The sequence below is a fragment of the Amphichorda felina genome (genome assembly GCF_050947745.1).
Source record: "Amphichorda felina strain 45539 chromosome Unknown scaffold_1, whole genome shotgun sequence".
Classification (NCBI taxonomy): domain Eukaryota; kingdom Fungi; phylum Ascomycota; class Sordariomycetes; order Hypocreales; family Bionectriaceae; genus Amphichorda; species Amphichorda felina.
In genome coordinates this window covers 720,495-747,084 of record NW_028145049.1, presented here as the reverse complement: position 1 = coordinate 747,084, position 26,590 = coordinate 720,495, and the positions used below count along the sequence as shown (strand labels likewise).

At 54.3% G+C, this 26,590-nt stretch overlaps 11 protein-coding genes across 11 annotated transcripts; 5 read left to right on the top strand and 6 right to left on the bottom strand.

Moving 5' to 3' along the window:
• Positions 1 to 1,456: 1,456 nt before the first annotated feature.
• On the top strand, positions 1,457 to 2,820 carry SUN4 (uncharacterized protein; the record flags this gene model as incomplete). Its single annotated transcript, XM_083189741.1, has 2 exons — positions 1,457 to 2,698; positions 2,776 to 2,820. The coding sequence occupies 2 exons, from the start codon at positions 1,457 to 1,459 to the stop codon at positions 2,818 to 2,820; spliced, it is 1,287 nt and encodes a 428-aa protein (XP_083053600.1).
• Positions 2,821 to 4,398: 1,578 nt separating this feature from the next.
• ACO1O0_000241 (major facilitator superfamily domain-containing protein) lies at positions 4,399 to 6,123 on the top strand (the record flags this gene model as incomplete). Its single annotated transcript, XM_083189740.1, has 1 exon — positions 4,399 to 6,123. One exon carries the CDS (start codon positions 4,399 to 4,401, stop codon positions 6,121 to 6,123), a length of 1,725 nt encoding a protein of 574 aa, XP_083053599.1.
• A 599-nt stretch (positions 6,124 to 6,722) lies between these two features.
• Positions 6,723 to 7,687, bottom strand: ACO1O0_000240 (glycoside hydrolase superfamily; the record flags this gene model as incomplete). The annotated part of the gene is made up of 2 exons (XM_083189739.1): positions 6,723 to 7,418; positions 7,493 to 7,687. The coding sequence occupies 2 exons, from the start codon at positions 7,685 to 7,687 to the stop codon at positions 6,723 to 6,725; spliced, it is 891 nt and encodes a 296-aa protein (XP_083053598.1).
• A 983-nt stretch (positions 7,688 to 8,670) lies between these two features.
• HOS2 (uncharacterized protein) lies at positions 8,671 to 10,164 on the bottom strand (the record flags this gene model as incomplete). The annotated part of the gene is made up of 1 exon (XM_083189738.1): positions 8,671 to 10,164. One exon carries the CDS (start codon positions 10,162 to 10,164, stop codon positions 8,671 to 8,673), a length of 1,494 nt encoding a protein of 497 aa, XP_083053597.1.
• A 2,649-nt stretch (positions 10,165 to 12,813) lies between these two features.
• Positions 12,814 to 13,980, bottom strand: ACO1O0_000238 (protein-histidine N-methyltransferase; the record flags this gene model as incomplete). Its single annotated transcript, XM_083189737.1, has 2 exons — positions 12,814 to 13,464; positions 13,531 to 13,980. The coding sequence occupies 2 exons, from the start codon at positions 13,978 to 13,980 to the stop codon at positions 12,814 to 12,816; spliced, it is 1,101 nt and encodes a 366-aa protein (XP_083053596.1).
• Positions 13,981 to 14,202: 222 nt separating this feature from the next.
• ACO1O0_000237 (succinate dehydrogenase assembly factor 3) lies at positions 14,203 to 14,735 on the top strand (the record flags this gene model as incomplete). Its single annotated transcript, XM_083189736.1, has 3 exons — positions 14,203 to 14,412; positions 14,498 to 14,597; positions 14,659 to 14,735. 3 exons carry the CDS (start codon positions 14,203 to 14,205, stop codon positions 14,733 to 14,735), a joined length of 387 nt encoding a protein of 128 aa, XP_083053595.1.
• Positions 14,736 to 14,826: 91 nt separating this feature from the next.
• Positions 14,827 to 17,181, bottom strand: prh1 (Salivary acidic proline-rich phosphoprotein 1/2; the record flags this gene model as incomplete). Its single annotated transcript, XM_083189735.1, has 1 exon — positions 14,827 to 17,181. One exon carries the CDS (start codon positions 17,179 to 17,181, stop codon positions 14,827 to 14,829), a length of 2,355 nt encoding a protein of 784 aa, XP_083053594.1.
• A 736-nt stretch (positions 17,182 to 17,917) lies between these two features.
• SEC9 (Protein transport protein S9 plasma membrane t-SNARE) lies at positions 17,918 to 19,299 on the bottom strand (the record flags this gene model as incomplete). Its single annotated transcript, XM_083189734.1, has 2 exons — positions 17,918 to 17,977; positions 18,040 to 19,299. 2 exons carry the CDS (start codon positions 19,297 to 19,299, stop codon positions 17,918 to 17,920), a joined length of 1,320 nt encoding a protein of 439 aa, XP_083053593.1.
• A 1,365-nt stretch (positions 19,300 to 20,664) lies between these two features.
• ACO1O0_000234 (uncharacterized protein) lies at positions 20,665 to 23,307 on the top strand (the record flags this gene model as incomplete). The annotated part of the gene is made up of 1 exon (XM_083189733.1): positions 20,665 to 23,307. The coding sequence occupies one exon, from the start codon at positions 20,665 to 20,667 to the stop codon at positions 23,305 to 23,307; it is 2,643 nt and encodes an 880-aa protein (XP_083053592.1).
• Positions 23,308 to 23,517: 210 nt separating this feature from the next.
• ACO1O0_000233 (Rab5-interacting protein-domain-containing protein) lies at positions 23,518 to 23,936 on the bottom strand (the record flags this gene model as incomplete). The annotated part of the gene is made up of 2 exons (XM_083189732.1): positions 23,518 to 23,808; positions 23,871 to 23,936. 2 exons carry the CDS (start codon positions 23,934 to 23,936, stop codon positions 23,518 to 23,520), a joined length of 357 nt encoding a protein of 118 aa, XP_083053591.1.
• A 1,202-nt stretch (positions 23,937 to 25,138) lies between these two features.
• HEM12 (uroporphyrinogen decarboxylase HEM12) lies at positions 25,139 to 26,369 on the top strand (the record flags this gene model as incomplete). The annotated part of the gene is made up of 4 exons (XM_083189731.1): positions 25,139 to 25,144; positions 25,185 to 25,754; positions 25,821 to 26,211; positions 26,281 to 26,369. 4 exons carry the CDS (start codon positions 25,139 to 25,141, stop codon positions 26,367 to 26,369), a joined length of 1,056 nt encoding a protein of 351 aa, XP_083053590.1.
• Between the last annotated feature and the right edge of the window lie 221 nt (positions 26,370 to 26,590).

Here is a 26,590-nt window from a genome sequence, read left to right as displayed (position 1 = left end):
GAATGAACATTGCCTAAGAACAGAATTAATACGTTGCAATGGTCAATACTCGTACGACGTACATAGTACTCCGTACCTTGCCTCCATTTGACCCCGAGATTCTATTTGGGACAGTCAGAAGTCTATTGTGGGATCACCTACGGATGTAGGCTGAGATTTGGGTAGCTTCTTTGCCGAGGCGCAATTGCCGTCGACCTGTGTCACATATGAAGTGAAGTTGACACGGTGCATTCCTCCCTAACCGTAGGCGCGCAATACAGTGCGCAGTGCCCGGACGCAGGGAAGGCTGCACCGAGCGGTGAGTGGAGCACATACATAGTACATAGTACATATCCGTAGTTGTATCATGAAAATGGAAACTGGAGCGGAGCGAGTCCCGAAAGAGTTTAGTGCCAGGAACGAGAGCCACTCCTGGATCTGGCCGCGAACTCTCGACTGATCACTGGTGTCTTGGCCAAGGTGCTAAATACGATCCAGACAAGGCTTGTGTTTAAAGACATCGGTTGTTGTGCGCCAACTGAGAATGACCCGCGAGGGTCTCTTCTTAATTTCATTCTGATTCCGTCGACGACGCGCTGGCAGTTGTGGCATCAGAGTGTGGGTCGCGACGTTGATCGCTTTTCTGAGGGGCCAGCGGTTTTTCATGTCTGTCGGTCCCGGGCTTGAGATATTACTCGTACTCGTAGTACATAGTACCTCAAATCTTTGACACGAGACCTGGTTCCCCAGCAATTCCTGGCTTCAACAGAAGGTATTTCTAGGATGAGCGGCGTGTACCCTGGCCGGTGCTTCAGGTGAGAGCGCAAGTGGTGCCATTGGTGTGGCGGCGTGGTCGACGACTCGTCGTCGCCCCTCACCCACTCATGCGCAGCTAATTTCCCAGGAACGCTGAGCCAAGCCAAACCGGTCGACCCCCTTGAACATGGCGGAGTGATGGCGGCAACGGTCCGGCCACCAGACCCACGAAGCCTTCTCTGCTGGGAAGGCCAGCAAGGGGACCGGTGTTTTTGGCACAGTTTCTGGCCCTGGCACAGGCCACCACACACTGGCACAGGGGACCTTGGGCGCACTCTCAATGCCTTCCAAGATTGATCTCTTCCACGTCCCACTCCTCTCTCTTTTCCCCCAGGCGTTCGTTGCTCCTTAATCGCGTTGCTTCCACTCCAACTGAGGGTCATTACTCTCTACCACGCTCTTTTATACCGGATCATCGCGGTCCTCACTCTCGTTGAAACACACGTCACTATAAACAGAATTATATAATTCACGCATCTGGTGAGTCGTGACTCGCGGGAGGGTCGGTCGAGTATATGGGGCGGGCATGGGCAGGCGTGGATGCCCCGACCTGTCCCCAAACCACCACTGTCCCAACCCCCGGCCATCCAATTGTCACGATAGGATAGTACATGCTAACAAGTGAGGGTCCAGCAGCACTGAGATTTTGCAATTAGCAGCCATGAGATACGCCATCAAGTATACTCTCGCGGCCACCTTGGTCGCGGGAGTCGCCGCCCACCAACATGGTCACCACCACTTCCACGCCCGCAACCAGGCTTCGCCCGTCGAGCAGCGTGATGAGCCCAATGCTGTCACTGTGTACGTCCCCGGGGCTGTCGAGACCGTCTACGAGTTGAACGGCGAGATCCTCAAGGGCGATGAGGCCAAGGAGGGTCTTGACCTTGGCGACTACGTTGTCGTTGGCGAGAGCTCCCCGACCGTTGAGGCTCCTCCTCCTCCTCCTCCCCCCAAGCCCACCACTACCAGCGCCGATGTGAAGCTCGGTGCCAAGTTCATCGAGAAGCCGACCACGACATCAGCCCCGCCACCACCGCCCACCACCACTTCTGCGCCGCCCAAGCCCAAGCCCAAGCCGACTGCTCCCGCAGAGGACAACACCGGCAGCGGGGGCGTCGACACGCCATTCCCCAGCGGCAAGGTCAAGTGCTCCGAGTTCCCCTCAAAGTACGGCGCCGTGGCTCTGGACTGGCTCGACTTCGGCGGCTGGTCTGGTCTGCAGTTCGTTCCCGACTTCACCAAGGGTGCCCTCAGCATCAGCTCCATCGTTACCGGCATTTCCGGCGAAACCTGCTCCAAGGGCTGCATGTGCTCTTACGCCTGCCCTCCCGGCTACCAGAAGACTCAGTGGCCCAAGGCCCAGGGCTCTACCAAGCAGTCCATCGGCGGACTGTACTGCAACAACGATGGCTACCTCGAGCTCACCCGCCCTGAGTTCGACACGATCTGCGAGGCTGGTGTTGGCGGCGTGAGCATCCAGAACGACCTTGACGAGGTTGTTTCCACCTGCCGCACCGACTACCCCGGAACCGAGAACATGGTCATTCCCGCCATTGCCAGTCCCGGCTCGACCGTCGATCTCACCAACCCTGATCAGGATAAGTACTATGTCTGGGACGGCATGAGCACCTCTGCCCAGTACTACATCAACCCCAAGGGATTCACCAAGGAGGACTCATGCGTCTGGGACAGCGTTCTGGACCACGATAAGGCCGGCAACTGGGCGCCTGTCATTGCTGGTGTCGGCCGCGCCAGCGATGGGATTACCTATCTGTCCATCTTCCAGAATCTCCCCACCAGCCACGCCAAGCTGGACTTTAACATCGAGATCACGGGCGACGTGACCACCGAGTGCTCTTACATCGACGGAAAGTGGTCCGGCGGTGGCAGCGACGGCTGCACGGTACGTTGATCTCCCAAGAAGATGAAGCGTTAACCATGTGAAAGAAGAAAGAAGACTAACAATTGTGAAACTTACAGACTGGCATGAAGGCCGGCGGCAAGGCTGTCTTCCGCTATTTCTAAGCGGGTACCGGAGAGCCAACCCCTTTTTTCGCATTTTGGATACTATATATGATTGGATCGAACCTTCTTGTGGATATTGTTCTCGGCAACGCACCAGTTTTTCGACGAGGAAGGGGAATGTCGTAGCGCGGCGCGTTGGATGAGATCGGTTAACTATTTCGGACCAGAGCGGAGGGTTGGAGATTTAATCACTTTAGTCCGCAATCCACGACTGTCCCTTTCTCGCCTCTTCGTCGCTTGCTATTACGATGCTGGACTCTTCCGGCCTAACAGCTAGGGTGCTGGGCCTACTGGGCTTCTCGACGTCTCAGTATGTCTCTCAAGTTGACGGCGTAGTGGATAGAGAGGATCCAGTGCTGCAGCCCAGGTTGACCGCGAGAGTGAGAAAAGACAAATGCATCCGCTATATCGGCCTCCTCAGCTCTGGATCAGTCAAGGTCGTACTCGGTGCCAAGGCGGAGGTGTCCGCGGCGCGTCGCATCGCTCCGTACTGCTCGAGAGACATGTAGGTGCAGGCAACATTCGGGAGGACTTTTTCCCCCATCGCAGCGACTATCCTGTTGATCCTGGTCACTAGGTGTGATATACGTACCACAGTGAGAGTTGAGATGAATAACACAATAATAATGCGACGTCGCCAAGGGCGAAAGCTTGGGGGAGCACGACATGGACAAAGGTCCAATCAGAGCAGCCAATTCTGTCTCGGCAACTGGAGATGCACGGGCCCATCGAAAGGTGCAGCAGCACTGCAGTCTGGGGCCCTGGGCAACAAGGTGAAAAAAAAGCTTTCCCTTCCATGCACCTCCGAGCTCCACTGTCCGGCAACCAAACTGGGCCGCGATGCCTGTGGGTCGTCAGGTCTGTGTAAGTCGACGGCGTCATAATTGTGTACAAGAGGCCGACAATCGGATAGGTGCAGCTTCCTGCATCTCTGCACAGGAACAGAAGCGATCTGTGAGAGGCTTTGGTTTATTATCCCCATCACTCGCCTCCAGACTCGGGACCTAAAAATTCTCGAACAGTCTCATTGCCATCATTAGCCTTTCGGCAGGAACCCCCCGGTCGTACTACCCCCACCCCGTCTTTGGCATCATCGCGCCTTCTAGTCCATCGAGATCCCCAGAGCCCATCACTTCCAAGTTGTCATCTTCAGCGCTTACCATCACCATTTCAAGGTATCTGAGGCCCAAACCAAGTAGCAAAGTGACCAAGTTGGCCACCAGGCTAAGAATACACGTACGCCGAGCAGAAGGGAAACCTGAAAGTTTGTCCCCGCCAACCACCCGTCAACCTGTACACTCCAGGTTGCAACGTGCAGGTCGCTAGGTCCCGGGGCTGAGACTGTACACAAAGCTATTGAAACAAATTACATACTAACATCAAGTCAGCAGCTAAGACGTGAGCCAGTCAAGCCGGCGCCGGGCCGTCTGTATTACTTGTACATGATATCTGTACTCGTACCTTGCCCGTAACCACAAGACGGCCGAACAACATCACCAACCTCCCCCTCACTTCTGATCTCGGCAGCAAACATCGTCTTCGCGTCCAACGCCACCAGAACGTCACAAGGACGCCACCATGTCTCTGAACCGTGTTGCAAGCATTGAAACGCTTACCGACCACCATGTCCGCAGAGGAAGTGATGCCAGCTACCGGCCCCGCCGTCTAAGCTTCAGTCCCATGCCCCAGGCTTGGGACCCTCCACAACCGCTCCCCAGCAAGACAACCGACCACCATGACTTCTTCCAGGCGTCCCAGCCGGGAATCCCCGTCAGCGCATTTGAGGTGCCGCAGTGGAAGCGTATCCGTAGGTTTCTATCCCGAGGCTCGTGGGTAGAGCCCTACATATTGACCGACTTCTTCACAGTTCAAGTCGCTGCGGCCGTCACCTACTGCCTCTTTGCCGCAGGCATCGTCTTTGGGTACGCCGCCCTGAAGCCCGTCCTGAAAGACGAGGGTGCCTATAGGGACATCTGTTCCAACACCCCAGACGGGGACACGTGCGTCGAGATCCATCTCAATCTCATGTTCACCGTCGCTGCCGTCGGTACCAACGTTGCCGCTTTGCCCATCGGCGCCATCCTTGACCACTTTGGACCTCGCGTCTGCGGAATCATTGGCAGCTTTCTCCTCTTTTCCGGCGCACTGCTTCTGGCCTATACCCAGGAACTTCCCTTTGATGCCTTCCTCCCGGGATACCTACTCCTTGCTCTTGGAGGCCCCTTCACGTTCATCTCGTCATTCCAGCTCTCCAATGCCTTCCCGCGCCACTCCGGCCTCATATTGGCGCTCTTGACCGGCGCCTTTGACTCCTCCAGCGCCATCTTCCTCATCTACCGCCTCATCTATAATGCCAGCCTGGGTGCCTTCGGCCACCGCTGCTTCTTCCTCGTCTACCTCGTTGTTCCCGTCTGCATCCTCATTCTTCAGCTGATCCTCATGCCAGCAAGATCCTACAAGACTATTGGCGAGTTGGTTGACCAGGCTGAGGAGGCTTGTGCCGCAAACGAGCCTCAAACTTCCAACACTCCTTTCGACGATCAGATTGATGAGGAGACGGCTCTCCTGCGGGAGGAGCGCTATGAGCGCGAGAATATCATGGGCGAGATTGAGTCTCTTCTTGGCTCTGTCAAGGGTGACGAGCAGCTCGAGGCGGAGGAGCGCAAGAATGTCGCTTCCGGCGTATGGGGCGTCATGCATGATAAGACGGTGGTACAGCAAATCATGTCCCCGTGGTTCATTCTCATTGCTTGTTTCACCATCGTACAGATGACCAGGATAAACCACTTTGTGGCCACTATTCGCCCGCAATACAAGGCTATCCTTGGCGACGCAGGCAAGGCTGAGGAGATTAATAACTTTTTCGACATCGCCCTCCCCGTCGGTGGTATCTTGTCCATCCCCTTCATCGGCATGATTCTCGATCATACTAGCACTATGGTGGTCCTCTCCGTGCTCGTCACCGTTGCCACGCTCATTGGCATCTTGGGCGTGCTCCCTTTCATGTGGGCCGCCTACGCCAACATCATCCTCTTCGTGCTCTATCGACCCTTATACTACACCGCCGTTTCCGACTACAGCGCCAAGGTCTTTGGTTTCCGCACTTTTGGCACCGTCTACGGCCTCATAATATGCCTCTCGGGCCTATTCAACTTCTCCCAGCCGGCCCTCGATGTCCTCTTCCACAAGACCTTCCACGGTAACCCCGTTCCTGTCAACATTGTCCTACTTACCCTTGGCCTAGCTATCGGTACCTCTCTCGTGATCTTCGTGGGCGTGGAACTGCGCAAGATGAGGAACTAGTCTCGCGGCAGCGCTCGCCGATTACGGATCATGCTCAGAGTACGTCTTCCATTCACACATGCTCACGTTGACACAGAGCGTCCAAAGCAAGTTCTTTTTTATTACGATGACACGGCCGATATATGGCGTTTGGATATCTTTAAAATAAAATAAAAAAATAAAACAAAAAAAGAGAGAGAGAGAGAACAGGGCGAAACATAGGTTAGATATTTAAATACAAGAATAACTTCATCTGACGTATATACCAAGAGTTCGGGTTTGAACCAGTAAAGCTGCCCGGGCTATAACGAATCTCTATTCGAGTTGGAACCATATATAATGGCGGAACTTTCGTTGAAGATATTCAAATCTTTACATGACTAGGTATACTATTGATATAATTATTTCGGCGATATCAATACGACTATCTATCAGTATGATCATAGCCTGAATATATGTTTGGAAAACACCGGTAGCTTAACCCCCCGAATATATCAATAAAGCACATACGGGCCTATCACATTGCCCCTTTCAAAGAATATACATGAAGAGAAACAATAAGCGCCCAGCCACAACATGGAGCAGAATATAGCAGTCAATTTGGGCAGCCACTCAGAGCCCTACTCATCGATGGTCGGCTGATCAAAAGACTTGCCGCCGCAATACTGGCCCCATCCATCCAGCTGCTCAGACGCCGTCTTTAAGATCTTGCTGAATCCCTCATCGCCGTGCTGCTCAGTTGACTCCTGGCAGTAGAACTTGTTGTCCTCCTTGCTGAGGGACCCCGTCTCTTCTATGGACGGCGGGTACTCGATCTGGAAGACGGGCTTCCCGGCATCAATATAAGACTGGAATTGGTCGCAGAATTCCCACTGGCGGCAGGACTCAAGGACGGCGAAGTCGAGGATGGAGGACAGGGACGACGCGATTTCGGGGGCGTTCTTCTGGCCGATGAGGAGGGGGTCTCCCGACTCTGTCTCGAGAGAGTGGGCATATTCGGCAAGGATGGTAAGGTACTCGGCATAGTCCTCGGGCTGGAGGCTGAACCCGGTAGGATCGTCACCGTCCTGGACCCAGGCGTCCACATTGTCAGGATCGACACCGTCGCAGCCAACCTCCACTGCGGTATCAAGGCGCCTCTTCATGATATTGACAACCCGGGAGTCGCGCACATCGACGTACCACTCGCCCTGGTCGCCGATATACGGGTAGTCAAGGCTCTTGCCCGTGACCTCTTCCACGAAGTCCACCTTGTCTTTATCCCAGGCTTGCACCGCACCCGCATTGAAGTAGCAGATAATGGCCTTTCCAGCTTCCTGCAATCACGATAGTTAGTTAATTTATTGCCCAGTTTTGATATTGAACTTTGCAACAGTTGTTCTAGACTAACCTTAAGGGCGGGTATCATGTCGGGATAGTACTGCGCGTGGGCAAGGTCAATGTCGAAGATAGAGGCTTCGTTAGGAATGAAGTCTTCGGGGCTGTCGTGTTTGATGGGTGCGTGTATGCAAATCTCCCACTTTGCACCCGGCTCCAAGCTTGAGGCAGCCCTAGAAACCGGGGGCTGGGCTGTTTGCGAGGCCATGGCCGTAACAGCGAGTGCCCCCTGAGTCAAGATTTGTCTTGCAGAGTTCATGTTCGAGTATCCGTCGCAACTAGGCACTCGGTAATGCGAGGTAAAGGGTAGTGGACAAAGAGCTGGTGACTTTCGATGTAGTAGAACGGAACCGGGGTGAACAGGTCGGGGGAATGAAGGACACAGTACTGCCCCCAGATACTCAGGCGAAGGGTCAAAATTGAGAACAAGGCAGGACGGAATTCAGTTTTAATTGATATAAGTATGTAGCCTCTATATACAAGAACGAGTCTTTATAATTATGTACGGAGTACATGGTAAGCTCTATACTCTCTTGAGCTTGGAGTCAAGCCCAAAGAGGAATCTCAGTTACAGGGGGTCAGTCATCCCAAGTGAGCACAGGGATAATATGCGAGAGTGATTCGACAATACCCTAGCCTCAAAGATTTCGGGACGATGGCCAAGGTAGCGTTGAAACAGAGGTCCATCCAGATGGATTTGTGGAAGGATCAAGGACCAACACTGGGGTCATGACGCGCTGGTCTGTCTCAAAGCACCCCCTGCACCTCATGCCACCGCATCCTTCGTTGGACGTCTGACAGGCTGACAGCGTAGGAACTCCATCAAGCCACTCGGGCCGATCGAGAGACTGACTCTGGGTAATGGATCGCTGGGATCAAATCCCCCACCATCGTCCCCGGAAGAGAATCGCGGAGCGCTCAGCATCTCTCCCAATATGGGGCTGAAGCCCAATTTTACTCCACGGCACCCACGCTGGAACCCACTTGACTGGATTAACAGCATCATACCATGTTGAGACAACTGCAAATCCCTTAAGTGTGTGGGACGATATCGTCAATCAAAGCGCGAGGCCAGATTCAGGCTAGTGACTAGCATCCGTTGTTCATCGGTATGAAACGTTGCCCCACGGATATCCCGAATGTGTGAAGTACACATTTCTTCTTCGTTCTGAGGGAGCCTTGGTAGACTGCTCATAGCTCCATGGGTGTCCCAACAGCAGCTTCACGTGCTCGGCGCAATTCGTCTCGCTTCTCCTCATTCTCCTCCTTCAATCGTTCCTCGACGTCGTCCCTGATTCCAGCCAGGTCGGGAGGAATAGTCTGGAATTGGACGCTCGGTGCAGCCTGTACGAAACGCAGTTGCTCGGTCACGTGCTGTATAATTTCATTTAAGCGTTTATGGGTGTTGCGATTCTGTCGCGGCTCGCCTAAGATCTGCTCCAGCGTGGGGAAAAGTGTGTCCTGTCGGAAGTGGTCTCTCCATGGCGCATGCATAGGTAGTATAGGATCCAACTTATCCTGGTAGCCGATGGCGATGCTGGTTTCGTAGGTCCATGCGCGGGCGACATTTCTGGGGGTGTAGCCACCGCCGCCGAAGAGGATAAGAGGCATGTTCATTTTCTTGCAGTATGCAACGCAAGCGCCGTGGCCTTGGACCTGGAGATTGAATCTGCCCAGACGATCACCAGCCAAGGAGTCGGCTCCGCATTGAAGCGCGATGGCACCTGGGCGAAACTTCTCCACAATCTGGCTAATGACCTTGTCAAAGAGCCAGCCGTACTGCTCGTCCGTAATTCCGTCGTTCAGAGGAACATTAACTGCATGGTGTGCTCCTGGGTTGTGCTCGCTCTTGGGCCCATTGTCGTCAAGGCCCCCTGTTCCAGGGAAGAAGTTGTTGGGGTCGTATTTGTGAAACGAGACAGTCAAGACTCTATCGGTAGAAAAGAAGGCTTCCTCGACTCCGTCGCCGTGATGGACGTCAATATCGATGTAAAGAACACGCGGGTAGTATCGAAGGAGCTGCAACACGCCAATGACGATATCATTGATATAGCAGAATCCGGACGCCTCAGCCTTTTTCGCATGATGGAGACCACCTCCCCAAGCAACAGCAATGTCCGACTGCCCAGAAACAATCTTCCTTGCAGCATCGAGAGCGCCACCAGCAGATAGGGAACAGTAGTCGTAGAGACCCTCGAACAGAGGACAATCGGATCCTCCCAGGTTAAACTTGAGCTCTGGATTCTGGTTCTCGAGGTCACGGGGGACAGCTTCTGGTAAGACGGTACCCAAAAAGTCCAGGTAGTCGGTCGAGTGGAAGGAGGCGAGTTCTTCGTAGGTGGCGGCGCGTGCGATATAGTTGTCCATGGCAAAAGACATGCCATACGAATAGATCAAGCTCTTGGACAGGGTGAGGCGCCAGGGTTTCATGGGATGCGTCTGACCAAAATGGTGCCTCTCCATGTCGGGGTTGCAGTGAAACGAGACATTATAGCCGCGCGGACGTGTGACGCCCGCCTCCTCGGCATAGCGCTGGCATTTGGCGTAGAACTTGGCATTGTCCAATTCACTAGCCAGACCTAACGGGGTGTTGTACTCCTCCACAATATCGTCGCGTTCAACATCTTGCTTATGGGGCAAGTAGTTTGGTTTCGGGGCGCGAAACCTGTACGGATCCAGATCCATGGTGAGATGGATGAGAGGCTCGGCTCTCAAGGTCCTCTACACGCCGACTGGCGAGGCGCGGGTGAACCAAGGCGCGGCTAAGAGCGACGCTCCGGCTGAGAAAGATCGATGATGCAAAAGGTTGAAAGCGCTCAACGTGAATATTTCCCCGGTATCGCGGGCAGGCTCGTAGCAGCGGCGGTTTCTTAAGCAAAAGAGTTGAAGGGTGAAGGAAGACAACATTGAAAGCCAGGCCAGGCGACACGAGGGTTCTCCAAAATGATGGTGGTGGAGGCGCTACAGGCGAGTCGTGTGGGCCGCGAGGCTAGTCTTTAGTTGGACTAGCGCGAGGCGGCGACCAGTCGGGCCAGATGGTGGCTGATGGCTCATGGTTGACAGTTGATGAACTTGGTGATCGCTGACTAAGCCAACTTTCAAACATCAGTGCGTGCCACTGCTTCCTTCACCTTCCAGTGCTTGCATCCTCCTCGACCCGACACCCCCAACACCCCGACACCCCAACACCCCGACACCCCACATCGTAAAGCGCACGCACGACCCACGCACCGGCGCGATCTTCTGCGACTCTCACATTTAAAACGCCGGGCGTCTCCTTTACCCAACTCAGCAGCTCGAGCTGGGCGAGCTCCAGCGACCCAGCGCCAGTCGGCACCCGGAATCGATCGAGGTGAGCTGCGCCATTCATCGTGTCGCCCTCTGCCTGCGCCTGCTCCGCGTTGCTCTTGGAAACAAACTATTGGAACTTGCCTTCTCGAGCCTTCTTGCCGCAGAACTCGCGCAGAACCCCGCCGCCGCCTCGCATCTCACGGGTGGCGCGAAGACCAAGACGACGGCTTGCTGCTGTCGGACAGAGTCTGCGCTTTCGTGCATGGTGTGGGGGTCGCCGCCACTCTGGCACTCTCCAGTCTCGTCGAATTATCATCTGTCCATCTGCGCGTCCATGAGCTTTGTTTCCAGCGTTGTCTGCGTTGTCTGCGTTGTCTGCGGTACGCGTCGTATTCTTTGAAACAGGCATCATTGCATTGCTTCTGCTTTCATTTCCTTCGACGGCAGTACAAACCCACCATTAACCCGTCATGCCTAGAGACGATCTGTCCATCGACTTCGTCAAGAGGATGCCCCAAGGCGAGCCTCTAGATCCCGGGTTGATCCTCGACGACTGGATCAACCGGGTCCAGAATCTCCCCGAAGAAATTCGTTTCGTCCACGAAGAAATCACCGCCAAGGACCGTCAGTTCAACGAATGCGTTCGCATCATTGAGGATCGCGACGCAAAGATCCAGAAATGGATAAAGACAAATGGGAGTCATGAGCCGAACCCCAAGGAGGACACGCTCCGCTCCCAGATCAGAGAGAACTACGCCCGCGCCGATCAAATACAAAAGGACAAAATCGCCCTCACCCAAAAGCTGTCCCACATCATGGACAAGCACATTCGGAACCTCGATATCCAAATTAAGCTCCTATTCGACCGCAGCGAGCCTGGCTTCACCAATCCCGACGAAGTCCCCTCACTACTCCGACCCAGCGCCGCCAACCTCACTACCCCGTCAATTCGACCGCTAAATGCTGCTAGTAGTATCAGCGTCGGAGGCCCCGCCGCAGCTGCTAGTCCCGCGGTGGCCTCTTCAAACCCCACCCTTGCTCGCCTGCCTAGCCACGCCCAAGTACGAAGCGCCCAGAACCAACAGCAACTCCAACAGCATGCCTCCTCGGCCCCTGCGACGCCCGCGGCCAGCATGATCCTCAACCGGCAACAACGAGAGAGCTCAGCGGGGCCGGCGACCAAGAGAGGCGCCCGCGCAAATACAGGACTGGGCACCGTTCCAGCCACTTCCAGTGGACTGGCAAGACATGCCTCACTGGGCCCTGGCACCCCTAAGGGCAGCGCCGGCGCCGGACCGGGTAGCGTTGCCAGAGCAGGTAGCGCCGGTCCCAGGGCGAGCTCTGTCAAGTCAGCAGCAAGTGCTGCAGGTGCCCGCCGAGGGACTCCAAATGCCGGTGGCCGGAAGAAGGCACCCAACAAGTCATCGCTCTCGCGGGTCAAGAAGGCATCGAATAGAAACTCCCCTGCATCCACAGCGGATAGTGACTTGTCGGATGCTGTTAGCGGCAGCGAAAATGACGATGCCGAAGGCCGCTCCAGAGGAACACCGGCGCGCGACAGCAAAGACGCTGACGGCGATGATGTCATCATGGATGCAGACGAGGATGACGACGATGGCAGCGATGACAAAAAGTATTGCCTATGCCATAATGTGAGCTATGGGGACATGGTTGCTTGCGACAACGACGACTGCCCATATGAGTGGTTCCACTGGTCCTGTGTTGGGCTTAAGAGCGAACCCAACGGCACTTGGTACTGCCCCGTATGCTCCGAAAAGAAATTTGGGCGCAAGGGAAAGTGAAGTCGGAGCCAGGGATTTTATGGTTGGATTGCATATAACTTGGCGTTTGCAGGAGTTGGCATGGCCCACGGATGTCCAGGGAGGCAAAGGATAGGCTGACGTGCCTAGGGCGTTGGAAACATGGAGATAGATACCCAGCTCTTTCTAACCCGAATATAATAGTTAATATCACAATGTTTATCCCAAACCGCGGTGAGAAACTCGTCCACAAGTGTTGTCAACTTGGAGTTCTGATTGGTTACTATCCAACAGCGCCCGTGTCCACGAGGGAGCAACGCACAACGCCACGCCTGACCCCCTGGGTCTCCTCCCTAAGCTGGGTGACTATGGCGCCTCTTGCTTGGACATCCGCAACGAAATCGTCCAGTGACCCCCCCACGCCAAAGTACAGTCTTTTTGCCCCCACGTAGGCCACAGCCCCAGGGCCGGCCTCCCTGCGCGCGCGCTCTGATATGGTAAATATAGTCTCCGTGAAAGATTTCAGCGCAAAGGGAGAGTAGATGGTCTCTGCACCGAGGATGAGAGTTGCTGGGGCCACAGCGGTGTCAGAGCTGGTGGCATAAATCAGGTCCACGAACTCTCGCGACCAGGCACCAGACAAGAAGGAGAGACTAATGCTATTCTGGGTGAGGAACCTCTGGAAGGCTTCAATAACCTGGGGGGTCAGTTCAAGCTCCTGCTCCTTGTCGCCGGTAAGGGCCTCGCAGAGTTCCGGGGTGGTGGCACTCTGGTTTAAGGCCCAAGTGAGGATGAAATTGGGCAGGGTGACGAGTTGGAGGACCGTCGGGTTATAGTCGGCAATGACGAACGAGCATGGCGATCGGGACTCCAGTTCTGGTTTGGAAGCCCATTGAAACATGGCAAGTGACGGGAGGGCGGTGCCGCAACCGAGCTATCACGGGCGTGTAAGCGACCAAGCAGAGGCACAGACACATTCTCGAGGCGAGGGGGAAGATACCTCAACCACACGAACAGGAGGCTTTCCGGGGCCGTAAAAGTCCTCCCCTGCAGCCAGAACCTTCACTAGATCGACGCTGCTCTCCCAGCTCTTGAAGCCGCCCTCGTAGACGCCCGTCTTGACATCATGCTCGCCCAAGCCTTCTAGGCCATCCTGCCCATCATCCTCGGCCATGAGTTGGACCCTGACGTCCCAGAGCTCGCGCCGGGGAATTTTCATCGAGCTCCCATCATCCAGATCGACGTCTAGACAGCTAAAGGCAATCTTTGAGGGAAGCTGTAAGAGGAGCGAGGGAAGCGTGTGGTGCGTTGGTGGAAGTTGAGGCTTGCCAGCGACGGGGAATGCGCTGGCGGCTGGCGCAGGCGTTTGGAGCTTCTGCTCGGCCTGTGAGGTGTTCACATCGTTTGTGGCGTCTATGTCATCGCCGGAAAAGCCAAATGAAAATGACATTGTTGATTATTGGTGCGGTTGTGTGAACTTGAAGAAGTTGATGGTCGAAATGTGTGAGTGTGTCTCCCCGATTCTGTCATGTGGGACCGAAAATTCGACCACTGAGAAGCGAGGTATCTTGCCCGTCATCAACCGACGACGTCAAACCTCCAGCTCGATTACAGCTCGAGTATTGCTCGCGTCTGCTCCACGCTGTAAATCCCCCCTTAAACGCAACTCGAGATGCGCGCTTCACTCATGAGGCTGGCTACCCCGGCCGCCCAGAAAGGCCTCCGCCCTGCCCCCATGGCACTCCTCCCTCCGATCCCGCTGTACCGCCGTCTCCTACGTGCTCATCGCAAGCACCTACCTGCCGAGATGCGCGTCCTAGGTGACGAGTACATCAAGGCCGAGTTCAGAGCCCACCGCAACGTCGAAAACCCAGCCCATCTGGTACGGCACTCCATCATCCCCGAACCCCGTCCCCCTTCCCCCTTGTTCTCTATCGCGAACTGTCATGCTGATGCTTCTCCACTAGATTGGCTTCCTCACAGAGTGGCAGTTGTATGCGCAAAAGGTTGAGGGCGACTCATGGAAGGGTGAAAAGATTGAGGAGGGCAAGCTTCAGAAGCTGAGTGGTAAGGGCCCTTTTTCCCGCGAATGCCTCGTAGTCTGGGGTAGTAGACTGACATTTTGTAGATGAGCAGGTGCATCAGCTGTATGAGCTGATGCAGGCTATACAGAACCCCAATAGCAACGGGGAGACAGAGTCATGAGCAGTTAGATGGCGGTGTAATCTTATTGTACGATGGCGGCGCTGTATCTATTATTCTATCCTATATCCCAAACATATACAATATATGGCCATCATGGCACTGAATATCTAGATTCGAATGCCTCCACAATCCAGGACGCCTGGATTGCGCTCACCTTCTTCGCATAGTTCTTGCGGGTAAAGACGTGCTCCAGGAACAGGATGGCCTCCTTCTTCTTCCCATGCAGCACACTTGACGGGTGTATCGCCACCGTGTGCTTCCCCTCCGTCGTCGCATAGCTCGCATCTGGCTGGAGCATGGCCGTCTTGTTGGCAAATCCTCGCAGAAAGCACTTGAGGAGCGCCTCTGCCGCCTCTGGGGAAATCGGCACGAACGGCTGGGGGTCAGCCGGGGGCGCTTCCACCAAGAGTTTTTGCTTCAAACACATCCCCCGTAGCTGCCGTCGGATGTTGAGCGCCTGCCTCATGTTTCGCGCATTGATCCCTCGCTTCTTGCACCAATCAGTCCTGTCGGCATTCTCCCCTGTGTATTGCTGCATGGTTGTGAGGATGGTGATAATGTCGCCCTCCCGTCGCTGGAGCTCCTTGCGCGCTTCCTCCATCTCCTCTTGCTGTTCTTCAGACTGGACCTGGAGAAATACGTCCCCGCCAGATGTTATGCAAGAGATGATGTCGATGGCGTCCACTACACAATCGAACTCTGGCCTCGCGGCTGCGAGAAGCACCGCCGCCAGGGGCACGGGGATTGGGAGCCTGGCCATTTTCTCGCCAGCGGTGGTAATGGCACCATGCTCGTCAACTGCCCCGAGAAAATGAAGATGCAACATGGCCTTCTGGATGGCCTCGAGCTCCGGGGCATCCATCAGGGGGAAGTTGACCACGTCTTGGATCCCCCGAGCCTTCATGGTCAGTACCGCCCCCAGCACATCAGTGCGCAGAATCTCGGGCAGGTCAACATCTCGCATGCTGTCGAAACCCTCCTCCGTGTACAACCTGAAGCATTTTCCGGGCCCTTCACGGCCAGCTCGGCCCCTTCGCTGCAGTGCTGATGATTTGGAAATCGGCTTGGCCAGTAGAGACTCCATGCCTAGCCGTGAGCGGAATTGTTTGACCTTGGCCTTGCCACAGTCCACCACGTACTTGACGCCCGGTACCGTAACCGATGTCTCAGCAATATTTGTCGCTAGGACCACCTTCCTGGTAAATGATGCTTTGACCGGGAGGAAGGCCTCGCGTTGCGCCTCGTTCGATAGCTGTCCATAGAGAGGGACCACCTTGATCTTCGGTACGTTAGATGCCAGACTCGTAGCGCGCTCTTCAATAAGCTTCTGCGCCGACTCGATTTCTTCTTGGCCGACAAGGAATGCAAGGATATCGCCAGGAAACTGCTCTTGCGTGTGAACTTTGAGCACTGTGTCAACAAGAGCGTCGTTTATGTCCGGAACGGGTCGGGGTTCGTGGACTATTTGAACCGGAAACTGGCGTCCCTCAATTCGGAGTGCCTGCACCGCCTCGTTCCGTTTCTCTTGGGGATATATGTCGCGAAAATAGTCACCAATAGCCTCCACATCCGCGGTCGCGCTCATGATGATCACCTTTAACGGGATGCCTCCCCGGCCCGCCTTGTCCCCGGCCAGCATCTGCTTCAAGAAGCCGACGAGGAGGTCAACATCCAGGCTTCGCTCGTGAATTTCGTCCACGATTATCGCACTGTAGTCTCGCAAGTTGGGATCCTGAAGGAGCTCCTGCAGGAGCATGCCCTCTGTGAGAAACTTGATCTTGGTCCCTCGCGGGACGTTGTGGTCAAATCTGACGGAGTAGCCCACCGCGCCCTCCTTCCTCCCGCTTGCCAGAGGCGTCCCAGCCTCGCGTGATACGCGATGAGCCAGGGTTGTCGCGGCGACTCTTCGTGGCTGTGTGATGGCCACCATGCCACCAACCGAGACTTCGTCTCCAGACCCAGGCAGCTGGACCTTCCGCCGTTTACACCACGATTGCTGATAGAGGAGCTGGGGTACCTGGGTACTTTTTCCGGAACCAGTCTCGCCGACGAGAACTAGGACGTCGGATTGCCGAACAGCCTTTTGGATCTCGGAGCGGTACTGTGAGATGGGCAGTTGCTGGCGGGCTTTGAGAAGGGTCTGATCCTCTGTGCTCCTTGGCCTCGATGCATCTCCACGAGGACGGGAATCGGGGCGCCTCTCAGGTCTCTTCTGGCTATTTGCTCCATCATCAGTTTTGTTTGATCCTGGTGTTGGCTGTGCTTGTTGAGACGGCTCCGCGGGCTGGGCTGGGACTGGCTTGGCTGGGACTGGCTTGGCCTTGGGGGCATTGAGGTATCCATCCAAGGAAATGGTTTTTCCGTTGGCGAAAGTTATCACGTTGGACTTCTTTTCTTTCTTCCTCCGTTTCGTGGGAGGTTCCGCATCATGATTTTGGGGTGGCATGGTGAATGTGAGATTGAGAGTGGTCTTTTCTGATGGTGGTGCTTGCTGTGCAAGAAAAAAAATGGTGAGGCACTCAGTGCAGGTTGGACGAAAAGTGGGTCTTACTGGGCCAAGAGGTACAGATATTAACAGTCATAAAGATACTACTCAGGATGTACCAAATCTCTATCTAGGCTATTTACTCCCTAGAATTCAGTACTTGTTATGGCAATATTAGTGCTTAGTATAGATTATTAGGGAGTCGTTAGGAGAGGGTACAACTGCAAACAGAGATTCGGCATAGTCCAAGCACCTTCACTCTTATCGACAGAGCTCAACGCTTATGTAGAAAAATACTGGTACCTATCTACAGGTACTAGTATTTGTATACATGCAAGGTAACAAGAGTCATTTTTTTGCATGTAGAGTGCCATTGCCTTCTAGTTTTAGAATCCCTCGACGTCGAAGTTGTGGGCCAAGGTAAAGGTAAAATCGCATACATAGTACTAAGTTGAAATGACACCCATTGTCAAAAACCCATACTTCCCCCCAATGCTCAATCTTTCTATTAAACAATGCCAGATGAGATCAAGGCAAGATATAAACCCAGTGGGCGTTAGCAATCAAGGGGCGAGTCCACTTCGGAGGGACATCACCCCATACCCAAACGCCGAGCGTTAACAAATACCTACGCTAATCCTTACTGAGCAGCTCTTTGGCTCTCTTTGCGAACGACTCCCGACATCCCAGCTCTCTATTACCTGATGCGAGCGAGACGCTCCCTGTTCATCCTTGTCTGATCGTCAACAGCATCGCTCTGTAATTATGGTCAGCATATGAACTTATATATAAACCTAATCTGGAGTCGGTCAGTCTCACCTGGACCATGATATGATCAATCTGGTTGTTCTGCGAGTCGACCTCCTTGCCGATGGCCCTGCCGACCATGTTCAGCATGCGAACTTGTCCACCCAGCTCATCCAGGCCATCGTCAATTTGGTCCTCGAGTTGACGGGCTTCGTCGTCTTCGTCATCCAGGTTGAATTTGCCATAGTCCTTCTTGCCCGCTCTTGTTCGCGGCATCACAGCACGGTTGATGTCCTTGAAGTTGCCCTCCATTCGCTGATTTGCCGCATAGCCTCCGCGACGAGTAGCCTCGCGTTGTTCGCGCTCCGCCCGGTGCCGGTTAATGACCTCCTCGTCTGCCTTCTGCTGGCGTTGCTTTGATGTGAAGGGGTTGCCGACGTGGACCGCGAACATGCTTCGGTTGAGGGTCTTAAGTTCCGCAGCCCGATCCTGGGCGATCTTATTCTGGTTCGCGGCTAGGTTCAAATGATGCTCCGTGTTGTGGAGCCGCTCGCCCTGGGCGCCGAGTCGAGCCAGTGTAGCTTGGCCCACCTCGTTCGCCTGCCGGGCCATCTGAACAGACCGGTTGACGGAAGAAGCGCTGTCCTGCTGGATCTTTCTCTTCTCAGCGAGGATTGCTTGATACTCTGTCTCCTCTTGCTCCTCGGCCGTCAATTCTCTCTGTTCGCCATAGCCTTCATACCCGCCCGCGTCATCACCGGCCTGCGAGTATGTGGGCGGGGGCCCCTGAGGTTGCTGTTGTTGTTTCTGGGCATAACGCTCCTGCGCCCCAGAGAAAAGCTCGTCACGGTTGCTGTCGGGTTCATTGTCGTTGGCACGGCCGAGGCCTCCGTAACCCCCGGGACCTCTAGCCCCGGTGGCCGGGGAGTTGTATCGGTCTGTGCCAGACTTCTCGTACCGATTATCGCCATAACCTCCGCCGGAACCGTACCGATCGGAACTGTACCCTGCGGCCGGGGGTGCACCGTAGCCGCCTCCATTCACCCCGGGAGACGATGATGGTGGACCGTAGGAGTTGCCGGGATGAGCAGGGCCGCCCGATGGGCCAGGTTGGGAGACACCAGGCTGGCTGATTCCGGCTCGAGCTTTCTGGTAAGGTGTCATGTTGGCATACTTGGCTTCGTCGGCGTACGGGTCGTTGGCCTGGGGGCCTCGTTGAGCGTAGGGGTTGTCGGACTGAGGGGCAGGGGACGACTTCTTGCGACCAAAGAGGGCATTGCGGTTGGCGTCATCGCCATCGTCGCCCTTCTTGCTAAATCCAAATTTTCTCATGGTGCCCGATGAGGAAAGAAACGAAATCGATATGTTTAGGGGCGAGAATGAAGTTGGGAAAATATGCGAGGAGGGGGGAAATACGGGAGCCTTGGAAGGGTGTCCAACGTGGACTGTGGCAAAGCAGGTCCAGGCGCTGGCGGTGCCAGAAGTGTTTCGTACCAGATTCGTGCTGGGGTGAGGTCCCAGCACCCCAGCTGGGTTTCCAGGTGGCTCCGGCATGCCCCCACAGCGGCCGGAAACTGCTGGGTGGCTGACTGGCTGCCCCTTCAGGGTCCCACACTAAGGCGGCGGGTGAGACACCAACTTCCTCCCCTTCCTTAATATTAGTACCGAGGCGTACGAAGTACGATATTAACATTCTGAGGTTGAACTCACGACATTCGGTGACTCACTCCAACCGTATTCTTGACGTATTCCCGAAGATACATGGAGAGTATGCTCTCCTTGGCTTCCGGGGCAAAATGGAATTAGGCGGGTGTGAGGAATCCACGACCGCGACTCACGATGTGGCTTAGACACAACTTCCCTTTTATGACTACGAGTAGGTATGATGCTATCAGCTCGTAATATCGTCAGCTCGAGCTACCACAGCCTAAGCTCAACGTACACAAGATTGGAAGGTCTCCTACAGTTATCTCCTCACAGCAAGCAAGACAACTTTACAAGGCGTTCATCGTTTAGGTACTTGTTTCGATAATAACTAGGGACCTGTGATCCAAGGTAGGACGTCACCAGCACTATAGGGTAGCCAACTAGTACTTCGTACATACTCGTACTAAGCCAAGTATGGTACAGTGCTAACTGATTATAACGCTAAACCTGATTCGGATACATCCATTAATACCTACCGCCTCTGACGCTCATTCACGTCCAACACACCTGGGTGAACTTACTCCTGAGTGCTGGCGGTTTGGTTTGCCGCACTCGTACACAAACTTTGACACGGCTGTCTCCCCCTTCAGGCTGTCTTTCCCTTCACCCTGGGAATCAATTGCGATATAATCTATCTAGCGTTCGCTTCTGTGCATCTATGTATGTACAGTGCCACCCCACTGGCGCTGTAGGCTCGCTGACCTCGTAAGATGAGCAGCGGCCCTCTCAGTTGACTCATCGGCCATGCTCCTTTTCAACTGAGTTGACCACCACCTCTCGCATTGTCCAGCTCATACTCTTGCCTTATCCTCACACTCAAAGTTACCTACCTCCACCAAGATGATACCACGGAATACACAGTCTAAATTGCTTGGGAGAGGACAACGACTGATGACATTAACGGAGCGGCGACGTGCTTTATCGCTACAAGACTTCTGAGCATTCTCTGTGGACCCAACAGCACCAATTACCGACGAAAATTAGAGCATCATGGCATCCATATTCACCTACGACCCTGACCCTCCAAAGGTCTCCTCTCCATGGATCCCTCAGGAGGACGTGGGAGCTCAAAACGGAGACGCCGGACCTGATGCCACCGAGACCCGCAAGACTTGCATGCTGGCTGACTACGGGGTCACCAAGTTAATGGCAGAACCCCAGGATGGCCCGACGGAATACAAGCTTCATCTCTTGCTTCGACCTCGGAGAGCATACAAATCCATGACCACTATGACCAAGGCTGTTGGAGCTCATTCTAGCCAGTCAAAAGATTCCACAAGAATCCCAGCCAACGCTCCAGTGGTGACCAATTTAGCTTCCACTCAACCGCGTCAGCAGCGGCTGCTTCACCTCACTACGCAGCTTTTATGGCGACTACAACAGTCGTCCCCCTACCATGCGTCGAGCTCGAAAGAGACTCCCATGCCGAAACTCCCGGACGATGGCGTTGATTTGGATCCGGCAAAAGAGCCAGGGGATCTGGTCCCCGGACTAGAAGAGTCTAGGGGAGCACTTTACGAGATCGGTGTTACTGATGACGGGACCCTCGTTGGGCTGACCATGGATGAATTGGACGAAAGCATCAAGACACTTCGAGTCATGGCAACAAGCCTCGGGTGCTCAGTTGAAGTTCTCCGTATGGTAATTGTAGGTGATTGCGAGTGGATTGATTCGATTGGACGGGACGACACCGGCACAGCCCCAACTGGAGTGACTCGAGAGGAGAAGCTCTGGGTAGCGGAAGCTCTTGTGACACCCAATCTTGGAATGGAACGCCGAGGTAGTAGGGCCGAGGGCAATGGGGAGCAGCGGGCGTCCATTCCCAGGATGGATTCTGCTACCCAGATTGCAATGCCTAGCCAGGGAAGCTCTCAAACTCCCCAGCTGAGGGTCACATTCACCGGACCAACCACCTCCGGAAAATCCAGCTTACTGGGCACACTGTCGACCGGAACCCTCGACAATGCTCGGGGAAAAAGTCGTCTTAGCCTGCTGAAACACCGGCACGAGGTTGTTTCTGGAGTGACTAGCTCTATTGCTCAAGAGCTCATCGGTTACAAGGACCAAGCGATCCTCAACTTCTCACAGAAGAACATTGAGTCTTGGATTGATATTCATGACTGCGCCAAGGATGGAAGGCTGGTCTTCGTGTCCGACTCGGGGGGACACCCGAGATATCGCCGCACCGTCCTTCGGGGGCTCATGAACTGGGCGCCTCATTGGAGTATACTGTGCATCGCTGCAGATGATGGCGAAACGGGGACGAGGAGCCCTGGCGCAACCTCTAGTGCCCAGGATGCCCTGGGAATGGCTGCTTGCAGCGTCGACCTTGTCAAGGCCCATTTGACGCTTTCCCTCAAATTGGATGTTCCCATGGCAGTTGTTGTCACAAAGCTAGACCTTGCTTCAAAGGCCAATCTGCAGAAAACAATGTCCAAGATTCTCACAGCGGTCAAAGAATCTGGTCGGACACCCAAGATTGTCCAACCCGACCAAAAGGAGCATGCGGAGCTGCTACAGATACCCCAAGCAGATCACGACAAAATACGGACTATTGTGAAGAGCATCATCGACTGCGGAAGCCTTACGCAAATTGTCCCCATTGTCCTCACAAGCGCCGTCAAAGGAACCGGGATTGGCCTATTGCACGCCCTCTTGGAAGGGCTTACATTACCTCCCACTCCTACCTCCCGCGACTTTGTGGGGATGGCCTTGAATCCGGAACAGCCCAAGTGTCTGTTTCACATTGACGACACGTTTAGCCTCCCAGCTTCATATAGTACAGTGGCTGGTAGCTCCAAATCGCGCGCTGACCAAGGGGTTGTCGTATCCGGTTATCTCCGTTTCGGAAATCTTTCTATTGGAGACAAGATCGTTGTTGGGCCGTTTCCACCAGAGGACGATGACTCTCGTGGATTTGCGCCTGAAGATAAGGGGTCCCCTGATAACTACGGGCTGTCGATTTCTCACCCATCATCTACTGAGCTTGCTCGAATAGCGATGAAGAACGCAGTGTCTGCCTCTTCAATCGCTGGAGAGTGGCATACAGCACAGATTGTCAGCATACGAAACCTCCGACTCCCTGTTCGAAGTCTCGAGGCGGACCAGGCGGGAACGGTTGGGCTTATATTCGAGTCACGAACTGCTACCAACGGCCACGATGGCGCTTCACGAGGTTCAGCATTTCCGCGCATTCGCAGAGGCATGGTACTCGCAATCCCATCCAAACACATGCTAGATACAGGATTATCTTTGCAAGCTGCTAGCGGTTTTACAGCCACCTTTAATGACCCCGGAATGGAATCATTGGCCATCGGCTCGTTTGTCAACGTCTATGTGGCGAGTGTGCGGGCGGCCGCTCGTGTTAGAGGCATAACGCACCACCGCCACCAGGGGCCTGGGGCGACGGCGACGGAGGATATTAATGAGGTCTTTGCCCTGAATGAAGACATTGAAGGCAATGGCAGTGATAAATCTCTTAGACCGAGATTTAGCACAGAGGCCTTCCTGGAACTGCTGCATAACCGAGAGTGGGTTGAGCTGGGGTCTCCGGTCATCCTTTTGGAGGGTGGAAGTCAAGACAGGTCTGGTTTGGAAGGGTACGTTGGAAATATTACTGAGATTGTGGAATAAGGCCAGCTGCCTCACAGGGATAGCGGCTGTTCATACGGAAGCAGCGATGTTTATAGGGTTCGTATTTTGTTTTTGAATGCAGATGTAGCGACACAAGCGCATTGTTTATACTCGAGTATCATGATCAAATTGTACCAATGCTCGCCCCAAGTGCAACTAGGCAGCCCAAGCCCACCGCAACGCCGGAAAATACTGTGCTATAGATCAAACTCAAATTCTCACCAACCCATAGAACAGAGTCCACGTCAGGACGAAGCCCGAGAGGCCACTCATAAGCCCACCTGTCCAGAACTGTAGCCCACCCTTGATGAAGCGTTCCGTGTCGAAAAGCGGGCGGCCCTCAGAGAGCGAGTCGGGGGCCACCTTGATGATGTAGACGAGGGTGGTTGTTATCACGGAGAGGACGAGGTAGAGGAGGAAGCCGCTGTAGGACTCGAGCCCGAGGATACCGGCCGTGACGCCGAAGAGGGAGGATGTGAGGCTGTAGAGGTTGGAGAGAGTCTAAGGGATGGTGTCAGTACCAGTTGAAAAGATGTATCCAGCGCCCTTGGGGTGTGATATACCTTGGTGTTGTGTACAATGGACTCGGTCACAAAGGGGTGGATTTGGGTCTCTCGTTCGGTCGACATTGTCGCGTCGATATGGAGGATCGCAGGGAGACTTTGGGATGCCCGAGCTAAGTAGACGTAGTATGTGTGGTTGGCAAAATGTGGGTTTAGGCGTGCGATTCGCTATCTGTTGGGGTTGTCTGGAATTCGTGGAGTGGTTCGGATCGTCGTCATGGTTCGTGAAGTCGTGGAGCTTGAGCCAGACCTCCCAATTCCAGACTCTCAGCTCTGTCGGCCCGATGGCGTCTTTGCTGTGCAAGATCAGCACGTGACCACCTAGAGCCCCAACGTAAATTGATGAAACACCTTTGAATACACTCCTAGGTTAATCTGTTACAAAATAAGGATAAAACCTGTATTTTTTTATACAAATATTGAGGGTCGCAAAGGCAGATAGGTCGAAAGGGCAAGTAAAGTCTAGGTTGGTTGCTGGTAAGCCTCATGTAGTATACATATGTCGTAGTATGACCTGGTACCAAATCGAGGTGGTTTCACACTGGATGCATGAATGGTATTTCTTTTATTAATAATGGTATTCGCAAAGGAGACATTTCCTGATCAGAGTAATGAGGTAAGCCATCGGAATCAAGGGGAGATCTAGGTACGTTGGCATGTAGACAGCTTTCTTCCCCAAAGAAATTGAATGACACATAGGAGCGAGAGACGTCCCATGCATTATAAATAATGTCCTTATTATTACGAGAAAAATGGGCAAATACCGTGAGCAGTGAAATAGTTCCAACCTCAATTGTTGTCTTCTCAGTTTTGCGTCTCAGCGAATGTGACATGATCTCGAACGGAGACAGAGTTGTTCTCGGGTATAATGTATGTAGACTTTTACTACTCTGAGAGTGGAGGAAGGAATTCCGGTTCGCACTGATGCAGATTGGCAGAATCTCTAGATGGGCTCCGGATCGGGTTTGGTCGATGGAAGTGGAAGACGTTATGCGAGAGGCTAATCGCCAATGTGGGGTCCTGCTGGTCCCTCGGTTGCCCCTCGTTCCGCCTCGAGAGCTGCCCAAGTCGAACATTTCTCCAGATCTAGCCTCTAATTACCGTGGCAGACAATATCATTCACAGACGACCATGGAGCTGACATTCGAGCCATTGAAGAACGACCTGCTGCTCCGTGCAGCATGGGGTGGGTTAACTGCCCTCCTCTTGGGATCAAGCTTTGCTGAGACGGCGTGCTGTGGACAGGTCAAGTCGTCGAACGCCCGCCCATGTGGGTGATGCGACAAGGTGAGAGTGCTCGTCTCCTCCCATCAGGTCACTTCTAAGGCAAGAATGCGAACCAATACAGCCGGACGATACCTCCCCGAATACCACGAGGCCAAGGGTAACCGTGACTTCTTTGAGTGCTGCCGCGACCCCGAGGTCGCAACCACCATCACCCTCCAGCCCGTCGAGCGCTACGCCGGCCTCCTCGATGCCGCCATCATCTTCTCGGACATCCTCGTCATCCCCCAGGCTATGGGTATGGTCGTCGAGATGGTGGACAAGAAGGGCCCGCACTTCCCTAGCCCGCTCAAGACCCCCGATGACCCCCAGTACGCCCAGGTTATGGAGCGCAACGTCAATGTCGCTGACGAGCTCGATTATGTGTACAAGGCCATAACTCTCACGAGGAAGAAGCTAGCCGGGAGGGTGCCCCTGATTGGTTTCTGCGGTGCTCCCTGGACGCTCTTCTGCTACATGGTCGAGGGTGGCGGCACGAAGCTGTTTGCGCAGAGCAAGATGTGGATCTACAAGTATCCTGAGGAGACTAAGAAGCTGCTCCACAAGATTGCCGATGTCTGCGTCGAGCATCTGGCGCTCCAGGTTCGCGCTGGAGCCCAGGTATGGCTTTCCTCCTTCGGTGGATAAAGTTGGTAACGATGTGTCTGGCTGACTCTGGCTCTGCAGCTTGTCATGGTATTCGATTCGTGGGCGGGTGAGCTGGGCCCGCCTTCTTTCAAGGAGTTCTCCGAACCTTTCCTCCGTCACATCGCGGAGAAGCTGCCCGAAAAACTTAGCAGCATGGGCCTGGAGCGAGTGCCCATGACTGTGTTCCCCAAGGGGGCGTGGCACGCGCTCGACTCGGCCTGTGACCTCGGATACAACGTGGTCGGGATGGACTGGATGCACGATCCTTCAGAGGCTGTCAAGATTCGTGGCTCCCGGAACATCGTCTTCCAAGGAAACGCTGACCCCGGTGTCTTATATGGTACGAAAGAGGCCATCACCAAAGCCGTGGAGGAGATGGTCAAGGGGTTTTGGGTGGGAAACAAGGGCTGGATCGCCAACCTCGGACATGGTAAGTCTTTGATACTTTCTTCTTTTTGCCACACCTCACGGATATAGATTCAACTGACACCAATGGCAGGCATCACCCCAGGTGTTGATCCCGACAATCTGAAGCACTTTTTCCAAGAGATTCACAGACTTGCCAAGAATTATGACCGAGATCAATAAGCACTTGAGAGCACTCGGGAAGGATCATATGTAGCGACTATGAGAAAACGTCTTCACCATGGAAAAGGATTTAGGATCAAGGGGTTAAAGGTGAATAAAAAAAGAGAATTGTCAATATCATGAGATGTTATGGGAGATTTTGGTATCTTGGAACATGAGTCTGCCTCCCTCGTCCTGTTGTGCCATTGGTATTGATAAATGTTGCTCCATCATGTCTTCCC